This window comes from Pygocentrus nattereri, chromosome 20, assembly GCF_015220715.1.
Source record: "Pygocentrus nattereri isolate fPygNat1 chromosome 20, fPygNat1.pri, whole genome shotgun sequence".
Classification (NCBI taxonomy): Eukaryota; Metazoa; Chordata; class Actinopteri; order Characiformes; family Serrasalmidae; genus Pygocentrus; species Pygocentrus nattereri.
In genome coordinates this window covers 28,970,408-28,982,863 of record NC_051230.1, presented here as the reverse complement: position 1 = coordinate 28,982,863, position 12,456 = coordinate 28,970,408, and the positions used below count along the sequence as shown (strand labels likewise).

The following is a 12,456-nucleotide window of genomic DNA, read 5'->3' as shown; positions in this document are numbered from 1 at the left end:
GTCATATTTGGAAATGTCTTGATCCCACACCTCCATCCTTAGGGTTGATTTAGGCTTGCAGCTGGGGAAGTTGAACTCTGCGGCCCAGTTGGGACTGTGTGTGTCCTTAATGGTCTCGGTTCTGCCGCCGTTGACGCCAGCGCACCACACCTTGACATATGGGTCGGGGCGATTTCCAAAAGCATCGCCTGACAGGCCATTGGCGCGGAGGCCCCACACACGGACAGCAGCATCGCCGAACATTACGTGAGATGCCAGGACCAGGACGGCAAGGTATACCAGGCGAGGAGAAAAGGCCATGGCTTCGTCTGTGAAGAGCAAGAGGGTAAAACTGGAAGAATCTACACAGCATCAAAAGAAGGTAAGGAGATCTACAGGTCCACAGTACATTTGAATGAGGAGGTATGAAAAATAAACAAGCAAAACTAACATTTTAATGAGCTACAAGTGAAGCAAGACATGTCTTTTGGAGTATAATGCAAACAAATTTCTTACCTTGAGCTGTATTTCTCAGCAACAAGAAGCACCAAGTACCTTCAGCTTAGCTGAGCCCCCATTTAAAGAAGATCCAATCTCTACACCAACCTTGAGCTTATCAACAGTGTATTTTAGCCAAAGAGAAAAAAGGAAACAAACTATATGTTGTTTGCGCTTTACATACTGTAGGTATGCATTATGTCATGTGCTTTTGATAAGAACTGCAGCATCTGGTGAACAGCAGAAGAAAACTCATGGAGTTCTAAACGGCAGAAAGACAATTTACTTTATAAATTCAATTTTTATTTAAAACAGCTATTAAGTGCAAGTTATTCACTTTTCAGCATCAAGAAATAAAGAAAAATGTGTTTAGCAGAAGATTTAGCAAAAATCTCAAAAACTAAACAATGTTAATTATTAACCAATTTATGTAATAAATGAATAAATTGTGAGGGAGCTTTTAGAGACATTAAGTTTTTGGGATTTCTGGTTACTGTCATTAACACTGTGAACAAATCTGATTCTGTAAGTTTCTTTAGAATGGAGCAGTTTTGCAACGATATAGAAGACTCAAAGCAATACTTTGTGGACGTTTTGTCTTTATCCTCTTGACCTTAAATGCAGAAATTTTCAGGAAATTTTCCTGAGAAAAGGTGGTTTCTCAACAGTCCTCCTGATCTACAGTCTTATTAACAGCACTCTCCAGTAACAGTATTTATTTTCTCAAAAAGTCTAGAAAATAACAACAGAATCAAACACAAGTTGGTGGAAAATCAGATTTTTAATTGATCTTTAGTTGGGGTGAAAGACAAAACTGCTGGAGCAAGCACTTAGCAGTGAAGCTAACAATATTCATGACGTTTGGTAGCTGTATGTCAGACTGCCTTTGCCCACACGACAGGATTTATTACGGTTCAAGCCACGCTGCACCTGCGTGGTGCAGGTTCCCAGGTGGTCGTCCAAGTTAAGATCTTTGTCCCACACCTCCAGCTTCAGGATGTCATTGGCTTTGCAATTGGAGAAGCGGAACTCTGCATTCCATGAAGGCCGTTGAGTGTCCCTGTAGAACTCGGTCATGCCGCCGAAAGAAGAGCCGCACCACACCTTGATGTATGGGTCAGGGGGTCCTGTGGGGTCGCCTTCCAGACCAGAGGCTTGGATGCCCCAAACACGGACGGCAGCTTTGGTGAGTGCCAGGTGAGCCGCCAGGACTAGGACGGCCATGCACAACAGGCGAGGAGTCATGGCTTTGTCTGGGGGAAAAAAGTCACCAGTGTTTGTTAGCAGAGGCCGTGTTGGAGGGTTAATCTAATTTCTTCTTCCGGTAGTGAAGTAGTGTAGCATGTTACAGCAGTAGCATAGGTTTCATTTCAACTTTGGGGGGACAGACTGCTCATATCGACTGGAATCCATGGCAAATAGAGCCAAAACGCTAAACAAACCTCCATTACATTGTTTTCATATTGCATGACATCTTAAAATTGTCCATGAGAATTGTCATGCTGGTTGACCACCATAGCATTCAAAACACACCCTCCCCAGTGACCAGGCATGCTGCTCTATAGAGTTTTTTTTCTTTATTTTTTTGCAGCATACTAGCTATCGCTGACAAACTATGCTACATTTTTAGTGTTTTAAATAGAGCAGAGCTACAAGACCGCAGTAGATAAGCTGACCATATCTCACATGATCGCATTAGATGAAGGGGTGCCCAAACGTTTGCCTGCATTTGCATTCAGTCAGGACATTTTTAGCACATAATGCTTCTGCTGTCCAGCTTTCGCAGTTTTTTTTTGTGGGATTTCATTCATTTATCATTCAGACCAAAGTAATCAAATCACATTGTGAAGAAAGTCAATTTCGTGATGTACTAAACAAAGAATCATAATCGACTCATGTCTTAAACAGAACCAGCTGATCAGATCGACCAATTAGCTGAAGAGTCAGCTGTCTTGGACGAACCGCGAATAGCAGGGGAGTGATGGACACCACTGCAGACAGGTCAACACTCTGCATTAGCACCTTTCAACTAGATGCTAGATGGTAGAAATGGAAAACAAGTCTAAACAAGCTACAGACAGACAGACAGACAAACAGATGGAGGTGGCATTTCACTGTTAGCGTGGAGAAAGAAATCTGGTATCTCACCTCACTTCTGTGGCGTCTGAATCTGATCTCTGCTTAGCCAAGACAAATTAAAGTCCAGTGTGGTTTGCAGTTATCGACATCAATCCAGTTATAAACGTGCCAGTACAACCATGTGTGTTTAGCCAAAGTTAAAGTTTTACTAAAGTTATTGGCACGGCCACTTAGATTTACGGAAAAATGCATGACTGTCACTTTCTGACACATGCTGGAACTTTGAAAATGTCATCATTGTGTCAGTTTGTGCCTTCTTAGTAAATGTGACTAGTCATCATATAGAATTTTACACCTGTCCAGTGAAAACAACAAAACTAGAAGGTAAAGTGTGCAAACAAGTTTTAATGAGCATGCCAGCTAATGTTGGCCACCGATTTCTCAAAAATGTCATTGTTGACATGTAAACATTGTTCAGAATGGTTTGACGTAAAATGGGCTATTACAGAGAAACTTGCCAGCCGATTGTTTTACAGTGGTGGTGGTGATGGGAACCAAGCCAGTTATGTGGTCTGCAATGCAAATATATTTTATTTACTATCCAAAATGGGCAGTGAACCTACACACGTCCTTCTGGAGATCAGTGGATCAGCTTTAGTTTGTCTCTTCAGTCTTTCTGTAGATTGAGGAAGATCTTTCTGAAGATCTCCACAGGTCTCCATAGGATGATGGAGGGTTTATAACAGGGTTAGATGGATGCTTTGTGACTTGGCCATCAGGTATATTGAGTTTGACAATAGCTGGAGAATTCAGTTAGTATGGAATGGATTTTAGTTGAGTGATGGAAAAAGAAGGAACTAAAGAGGAGTGAAGAAAAACAAAGGGACATAAAAGGACTGCCTTCCGGCATCTACCAACTTTGGTAGTTCTAGCTTGTAAACCATCTGAGTAAAACTCAGTGTTAATTGATGTCTACTGGATGAAAATTGATGGATGAGCAAAAAAAAAAAAAAAAGGTTGATGTATGAAAACTGGAAGTGAATATTTGGAAAGGTTCAAAACTACGGAAAAAATATTAAAGCATTTGTGAACAACAATAACAAGAAAAAACAAAAGTACAGCATTCAAGGTTTGGTAAGCCAACCAAATTACCCTGTTGGTTGAACCTGGTACAAGCATGATTATGCTTATTGACGGGAATTTTTCCTTTATACACTGTTGCCTCATTTCGTTTTTTCCCCCCACACGCCACTTGTTCTGAGAAAGACATCAAGCTCATCAAACAATGGCAAAAATTCCCCAGATAAATCAACAAATCATGAAATGTGAATACATGACAAAACTGCATACATTTCCCTGCATGTTTGACTAAAGACCAGTACATGTAAACATACATATAAAACCGTATACATCTGATACAGCAGTGCTTAAGTTGAAATAACAGTGCAAACTTCCATAAAACAAACAGTTATTGGTATGTTCGAAAAGATACACTTAAGATTAATAAACTGCATCAGAAATTATTGTGGCTGTGTACATGGAATGTAATATAGTGCCATATTTAAAAACACAGTGACTCCACTATTTCATGTCCAAATGATTTGTAGTTTACGGCGCCTCCTGCTGGCTTTACCCTGTAATTTAGTGATGTTGCTGAGGGTCATGGACCAACACCCGCTCAGATCTAGAGTGGACAGGCGATGGCAGGTGTTCACAAGTCGAGCCGTTGTCTCCATGGTGACATCAGAGCGCTTGAGGTTGACGTGTCTGAGACATCTCAGCGGGGGCTGGTCCAAGGCCTGGAGTGGCTTGCTGTGGTGATCCAGAACCAACCGGAACACAGGATCCAGCCGACAGGGAGTGGCCATTAGAGACAGCTTCTGGAGCTGTGGAGCGCCTCTCAGCAAGGCCCAAAGCGGCCCCCTCAGGGACCTCCAACACAGGACCGGCTTCAACTGCCTCTCGTCCAAGAAGAAACTGTTAAAAACATAGAATAGATGAAGCACAGGTCATTACAACGCATATTTTGTACCATTCAAATGACAAAATTATTAGTCATAAATGTTGATGTTCTCCAATCTCGCAAACCAGATTTCTAACTATTGTCAGTGAGTCTGGTGCGTTTCGTCCCTTGTGGTGGCCAAGAACCACTTACTTTGGTGATCTGACCAACAGGCAAAATAACCAATAACAGGCTGTTGTTTCCGTGTAGAGATGAGAAATTGTCAAAACAACATACACGTCCATACATACTTTGAAGAAAAAATGTAAACTATTTATTAACATGTTAAGCCTATATTGCTCCAAAAGGCATGGCTCGCAGAGATGGCACCTGCTTGGACCGATAAAAACATTGCATGGAAGCGTGTACCCATGGCAGAGCAAATAGCAGAATGGAACTTATATGGAACCTGACAGCTGTGTTAGTTTTGTAAGCCTTTAGAGTCTTTGTTGTTTGTTGTGGCCTATTTTGACAGGAAAGTACAGTGAGATTCACTCAAAAGAGGCCCTGAATATTCTGTAAGAACTCTTGCTAGGATGAAGCAATCTGAACGAAACAACATGCAACGTGCTCCTCAGTATATGGAGCTTCAAACAAGCCGGGGTGCCCGTGTCAGAGCGATGTAGGCGAGGTAGGTGCCGGACAGCAGCTGCGACGTTTACCTCCGTTTGCAACTACGATTACACATACGTCAAGGAATGCAGCATATGTTTTTGGTTCAGATGAAATCAGGCTACAGGAAAAGATACAAAGTGCTATACATCACAAGCACTTCCAAGAAAGCTCTTACATAACATTCAAAGGTGGGCAGAGAAGGCAGCTGCTGGCCACACTAAGTTTCCCATCAGACTGATAAATACCGCTGCCTGGAAATGTGTTCACAAGAATGTGTAAAGAGCCGATCAGTTGTGCCAGCTTAGCTTGCAACATATATATCAGATGCTGCATGTACATGTGTGGATAGTGTCTGATGCACATACACATTAGGTCCAACACATTAATAAGGACAGACGATTCACTAGTTCATTTTAGCACAAAATTCACTGATTCATATTTAATATACAAGCATGCCTACAGTACTAAGCAAAAATCGGATGACTGAGGATTCTAGATTTGTATTTGGGATCACATGGATCAAAACTTGCAACCAACTTTTAAAACTGAACTTTTAAAACTTTGTGTTTCCTCCTTTTTTTCTTGGTTTAAAATTAAGCACTTGTAATTAATAGCTGTTTTCAGTGCACGTGAAATAAACCAAAGGGATTTTGCTCCATGTTGTAGTAATTATGATGATATAACAATTTCACAAAAATGAAAACTGCTTGTTGTGAGGAAGGATTTAAAAATAAAAAAAACTTGTGCATAAGAATAGTGCATATTTCACTATTTATAACTGTCTTAGAAAGCCATTTCAAGCATTTAAGCAAAAGCTTTTAGATCGAAAATTTCATTAGGACATTTAACATACACTCACCGGCCACTTTATTAGGTACACCTTGCTAGTAAAAGGTTGGACCCCCTTTTGCCTTCAGAACTGCCTTAATTCTTCGTGACACACTTTCAACAAGATGTTGGAAACGTTCCTCAGAGATTTTGGCTGGTTATTTGAGTTACTGTTGCCTTTCTATCATCTGGAACCAGTCTCCTCTGACCTCTCACATCAGCAAGGCATTTTCGTCCACACAACTGCCGCTCACTGGATATTTCCTCTTTTTCGGATCGTTCTCTGTAAACCCTAGAGATGGTTGTGCGTGAAAATCCCAGTAGATCAGCAGTTTCTGAAATACTCAGACCAGCCAACCAACCACGCCACGTTCAAAGCCACTTAAATCCCCTTTCTTCCCCATTCTGATGCTCGGTCTGCACTTCAGCAAGTTGTCTTCACCACCTCTACATGCCTAAATGCACTGAGTTGTGGCCATGTGATTGGCTAATTAGCTATTTGTGTTAATACGCATTTGTACCTAATAAAGTGGCCGGTGAGTGTATATTCAAATAGTTGTGTCCAAGCTTTTGATTAGTACTCTAGATCAGAGCACACTGACCAAAGAAGCAGGTTAAGCTTCCACTGGACACCTCAAAGTAATATGATGGCGTGAACTGAACAAAAATCAACACCTCGTCTGACCAAATGTTTAAACTTACTTCAGTGTTAAAGATCTGAGGTCTGGAAGACACGGTAAATTCCAATCTTCTAAGTCTTCATCATCTTCTTCTTCCTGGTTTGACCTAGGAGGGTCTATGTGAACGGTGAGAGAGGTCAATTTGGGGCAGGCACTGATGAGGTCCAGGAAAGGAAGGTGTCCATCAGCTTGGACTCCTTCCAGGGTGAGGGAGATCAGGCTGGACCCTGTGACCTGCAGAGGAGTAACCAACTCGGAGAGAGGGCCAGGGAACTGCAGGGAGAGACAGCGCACCTGACCGGACCACGCAGCCAAACCTTTGGTCAAAAGTGTCGTCCGCCTGAAACCTGAACCTTCATCATCACCGCTATCATCTTCACCATGGCAGTTCAGAGATACAGAGTGAAGATCAGGACATAACTGCCCAACGGCGTAGAGACTGTCGAGTGAAACGCTTTGAATCTCACGAATGCCCAGTTTCACAGACGTTTCTTGACTGCCTTTGTCCGCCCTTACTCCATCACCCCTGCTCTTGCCTAAATGCAACATTTTGTCCAGCTTTTCCTCCAGACTGAAGCTGTCCTCCTCTCCACCTCGAATTCTCCTCGTCCATAATTCTTGAAGACTGGCCACTCTCTCTTTGCTGGTGAACCCCTCCGTTAGCCTGAATTCCTGCTTACAGATCATCGTACAAGCCTGGCCCGCATTATCTAGCGCTACCTGCTGCAGGCTGGGCAAGCCAAGCAGCAGGAAGGCGGCTGTGGCTGTCCCATCGTCCTCGTTCTCTTCCAAACCGATATCGAGAGCTAGCAGGCTGGTCAAGCACTTCAGCCCACTATGGGCCAGGGGCAGTAGGGCAACAGGATGGAGGTGGACACAGCGTGAAACGTCCAGGTGCTTCAGAGCTGGGCACTGCTGAGCCACCGTAGCAATCACACTGCGATTACACAGAGTTCCAGCCAAATACAGGTAATGGAGGCAAGACAGGCTGCCCAGAAGACTGCACAAGGCCGGCGCTGAGACATTTAGAGCTCCACTTAGATTCAGAGACCTCAGGGACTGAGGACAGAAAAGAGGTGGGAGAGCACATATGTTACCTCTGTAGAGAACACACTTCAGAACATTTTAATGCACAATTACTGTTTATTTGCTAGAATCACAATAATGGGAAAAAGCATATCGTGGCCTGTACAGAAGTTATGACACAATTCACAGTATATTTTCTTCCCATATGTTAAATTATGTTAAACTATTATTTGCAAAAAAAAGGTTATTTTATCTTACTTCTACTTAGAAAATCACTTCATGCACATGACAAAATGTACACATTTACAGTAATGAATGGGACACTAAGAAGTAGGGATACACAATGATGCATTTATGTAGGTGCCAGCTTCCCCATGACACATTCCTAATAACTGCAAGTGCACTTGGGCTTCAAAGTGTGCCTAAAAAGCTAAGAATATTTCATACCAAGCATTTTTATGCTTGGGGTATCAGAATTTAAGAGAAAGGCAGTCGTAAAAGCCTATGTACTGCATCCTAAAGCACCAAACACCAAAGAGAGCAGTTGTTCCAGTCAATAACCTGTCAGCTAAACGACTGGAAACCGTGAGCGGCTGAAGGATTTATTCACTCTCTAAATCAGACAAAGCAAGTTGAGTCTTTATCTGTCTATGAGCCCTATGTGCCAAACTCGCTGGTACAGTTTGCCAGACTCAAGCTGATAAGACTGGCGCTGCTCCCAGATTAACAAGGACTTTTAACACAGACTTGTTTCAGTGACACTCCAGAGATTACAGGAATATTAGGGTCTGTCACATTTATACTGTGCACATTTGAATTATGGTAAAGGCAGATTATGTGTGAGAGAGGCAGAGAGAGAGAGAGAACTGTATGTGTTCATACAAGCTCAATTTGACCGTGCACAGAAGTGGGTAAAAAGCTGGTTTTATTCTGTCTAATAATTTTATTACATTTTATAGAATAGAAAGAATTGTGATAAAATGACCATCTATAATAATAAACAGCTGATAAAATTAGACCCAGAATAAAGATCTAATGAAATAAGAGACAGATAACAATAAAGATAATAATAGATAATAATAAAGACAGAATAACGTTTTAATATAAATAATATCCCAAAAGAAGTTCTAATAAAATTAGCATCTAGAATAAAGTTCTAATACTCATATCTAGAATAATGTTTAATGAAATGAATATCTAGGATAAATTTCTAGTAAAATGATTAACTAGAATGAAGTTCTAATAAAATTAGCACCCAGAATAATGTTCTAATTAAACGAATAGCCAGAATAAAGTTCTAGCAAACAGGAAAAATGAAAGAAAATTAACATCAGAATGAGAAGCTATTAGAATCACTTTAGAATCTACAGAGTATATTAATATATATGTATATTAATATATATGTATATTAATATTGAGAATGAAGGAAAAATGTACATATAATTATAGAATTTAAAACTTCTTACAAACTTAAATCGTTTATCGAAACAGAATCTTAAAAACGTCTTTTGGCCTCCAGTTTATCGTAATTAGATAAAGTTCTTACTGATTAAATGAAAGAACGCTGACACCTGAAATTAAACCTCTGAATGACTGTGTGTGTGTGTGTGTGTGTGTGATGGTAACCTGGCAGCGTGCTGAGATGAGGCTGCAGAGGTTGGCGGTGACGAGGTTGCAGGAGTGCGGGAGCGAGAGGCTGTGGAGCTGCGGGAGCAGCAGGAGGTGCAGCGCTGCGCGAGAGAGCAGAGTCCGCCGGGAGAGAACACACAGCAGCTCCTCCAACAGATCACCTGCTGCTCAAGCACACAGCACAAACAGGGCTGTCAGAGTCATAAACGCTAAAAATCAAACGCCTCCCATGTTGTTAATAATGTTCATTTGTGTTTGAGGCACTTCTGATGAAAGGATGATGTTGATGATGATTCTGCCCTCAACCCTGAATTAGCAATAAAGGCTTTTACAATTACTATTCTGCTACACTAGGTGGTACTAATGCTACTTTTAGCATTTTTACATTTCCTAAGACACTTTTCAGTTATGACGTGTTGAATGTTGAAGGTAGAGGGTCAGTGCAGTGCACCAAGAAATGCATATGATTATCAATAATTAGTGACAGAGACATTACAGACATATCTATTGGTACGATCTTTTGAGTGTTTTTTAATATCAAACTGTATATTTATAACAATTTTATATACAATTATATCAATAAGAATGACCATTTATTATATGTCAACACCAATCAAATAACACCTGTCTGTATCATCCAAATATCATGTAAACATCCAATTTAAATTTTAGACAATATTATTTACAATTCATTTGTAAAATGTAATACCTGATAAATTAACACTTTTAATGACCAGCATGCACCTTAATAATGGGGTGAGAGTCCCCCTGAACTGGTCCTGGTCAAAAAAGACCTTTAAATCTGGACCCTGAATCCAGATTCTGTTCCTGGATTTTGTATCACTGGTAGTTCACTGAAACGTTGATGTCACCGATTGGCCCCTACCTTCATACTGACCAGTGATTACGAAATCCAGGCCCAGAAACTGGATTTGAAGACCTGTGGGCTATAGGGAAGCATCAGACACATGTAAAGAAGCGTCTACAAAACTAGAGAAAACTACCAGAGAAGAAGAAGTGATACGGGTTGATGGAGGAAAACATCAGAGCAGGAAGAACCTCCTGTAGAGCGCTCAAGCCATCAAAGATGTGAGAAGGGTTTGGGCCGTGTTTTTACGCCGTGTATCTGTTCTCTACACACGTTAACGTGGAGTACAACTGTGATGCTGTCAGTATTACAGGCAGGCGTGGCTTATACTTACGCAGTGAGCTAAAGGGACCCATGATGTACCTGAAGAAGTACTGATCCATGTAGTTATGCGCATAGTCCTGCACCCACACGTCCTTCATGTTCTCCGCCAGGCTGAGGAGGCACAGACGGGTCAGTGAGGAAGGCTCATCTTCATCCTCCTCGCTGCACTCACGTCTGCGATTCCTCTTCTGCTTCTCCCTCTCCGGCCTGGCCTCCAACTGACGAAACAGCGGCATCCTTCACCTCCAGCGCAGCCACTGAAACTTCAACGGGAGCGAGAACTGATCAAACGCCAATACTTTTACTTCTGCTCGAGGGCGTTTGTGTGGAAAGGGACCTGCACGTTCCTCTGATCCGCGCCCTTGTGCACAACTTTGGTAAACTATTAAAACTCAGCAGGGGACGTTTGTAGTGGGCAGTATTTCCTCAGTTACGTTTCTGTCAACAGCAGCGCAAGGGATGCAATTTCTTGAACATGGCGTTCATTTTTCCATATGAAGGAAAAGTGCATAGGTCTGGAATTGAACGACTACAGAGGCCTTTTCTGTCTGTTCCAACGTATCAATTCTAAAAAAAAAACTGAATATTGTGTGAAAATATAAATATTGTCAAAATGTCTTCGTGTACAACAACAAACTATTTTTAGTGAAGCCACAAATTACTATATTGTCACTACTATAAAGGCCTCAAATAACTATACTGAGGCCACAATTTTCACTATTAAGGCCATGAATCACTATATTGAGGCCAAACTAACTATACTGAGGCCAAAACTACCTATAATGAGGGCACAATTTTCACTATTAAGGCCATGAATCACTATATTGAGGGCACAATTTTCACTATTAAGGCCATGAATCACTATATTGAGGCCAAAACTACCTATAATGAGGGCACAATTTTCACTAAGGCAATGAATCACTATATTGAGGGCACAATTTTCACTATTAAGGCCATGGATCACTATATTGAGGCCAAAACCTACTGTATAAAGACCACAAGTTATGAGAAACGTATGTATTAATTCGTGGCCACCTTTTATTAAAATAGTCCTGTCACCATAAGGGCTCCACACACTTCTCACTACTTCAGGAGTTTAAGAACCTGATAGTTGTCTTTCATTTCTCTATTCGTTTAGTTAGCTATCTGTACTTGCAAATCATTATTTCTTTGAAATAACACCAGCTGAGGGTTGAGAATGAGTTAGTCCGGCCACCTCTGACCACACCGGACCTCCCTGCCCACAGCCACAGCTTCAGCTAGCGACGCTAGCATACTGCTAACTTCAGGGTCAGGGTCACTGCTTTTCCCTGTTTTGCTAAAAAAAACTTTCTTGTAACACGTGAAGATATTTTGTTAAATCGTCTTACCAAGACTTCTGTGAGGAAAAAATGACGTGTAGGTTACGTAGCTAGTTAACTTTAAGGCGTTTTCCTTTGCTGAAGTGCTTCAGAGACACTGCTGTAAACACCCGATAAACACAAGGTTAGTTAGCTACATTGCTAACACGTCGCCCGCTTCTCAACTAAAAACAATGACCAACTTGTTTCCTCCTCTCTCTGACTCTGACTCTGACTCTGATCTGACTCTGACTCTGTAGATTTTGTTCAGAAACAGTGTTCAGATCAAACACCGCTGCTGCCTGTTGTATCTCCGTCTCTGGCTACATCCCGAATTGCTCCCTGCTCCCTACATAGTGCACTTCGGGTGTAGGGCGCTATTTGAGACACAGCCTCTCACGGCTTTTTAAGTGGAGCAGGTTGCCAGATATTTCCGGCGAAAAGAAATCATGCAGAAATACAGTGCTCGGCCGTATTTAAACACGCTTATGATTATAAACTCGCACTATGGTAATCAAAGGCCTGACAATATTGGCTTACTTCTTTGGAATGAGAATCATGTTGAAATATATGTTAATCAGAGAGGTA

The 12,456-nt window shown here is 41.5% G+C and overlaps 1 protein-coding gene across 2 annotated transcripts; it reads right to left on the bottom strand.

Annotated features, from left to right (window-relative positions):
* Positions 1-1,239: 1,239 nt before the first annotated feature.
* On the bottom strand, positions 1,240-12,218 carry si:ch211-214j8.12 (uncharacterized protein LOC100000539 homolog). 2 transcript variants are annotated; one of them, XM_037531920.1, is made up of 6 exons: positions 11,899-12,218; positions 10,539-10,791; positions 9,334-9,500; positions 6,704-7,740; positions 4,190-4,533; positions 1,240-1,730 (listed from the first exon to the last, which is right to left on the bottom strand). In XM_037531920.1, exons 2-6 carry the CDS (start codon positions 10,762-10,764, stop codon positions 1,330-1,332), a joined length of 2,175 nt encoding a protein of 724 aa, XP_037387817.1. In that variant the 5' UTR covers positions 10,765-10,791; positions 11,899-12,218; the 3' UTR covers positions 1,240-1,329. The 2 variants fall into 2 exon arrangements, with proteins under 2 accessions (XP_037387817.1, XP_037387818.1); XM_037531921.1 differs by lacking the exon at positions 11,899-12,218 and having other exon boundaries at positions 10,568-10,741.
* Between the last annotated feature and the right edge of the window lie 238 nt (positions 12,219-12,456).

What these genes read in the sequence shown, in the direction of transcription:
- si:ch211-214j8.12 (XM_037531920.1), bottom strand. Translation starts at nt 10,764, where the DNA reads ATGCCGCTGTTTCGTCAGTTGGAGGCCAGGCCGGAGAGGGAGAAGCAG. An exon ending in TCATCTCAGCACGCTGCCAG is followed by an intron (nt 7,741 to 9,333) that starts GTTACCATCACA and finishes TTCTGTCCTCAG; the next exon opens with TCCCTGAGGTCTCTGAATCT. An exon ending in CAACATCACTAAATTACAGG is followed by an intron (nt 1,731 to 4,189) that starts GTAAAGCCAGCA and finishes TTTTTCCCCCAG; the next exon opens with ACAAAGCCATGACTCCTCGC.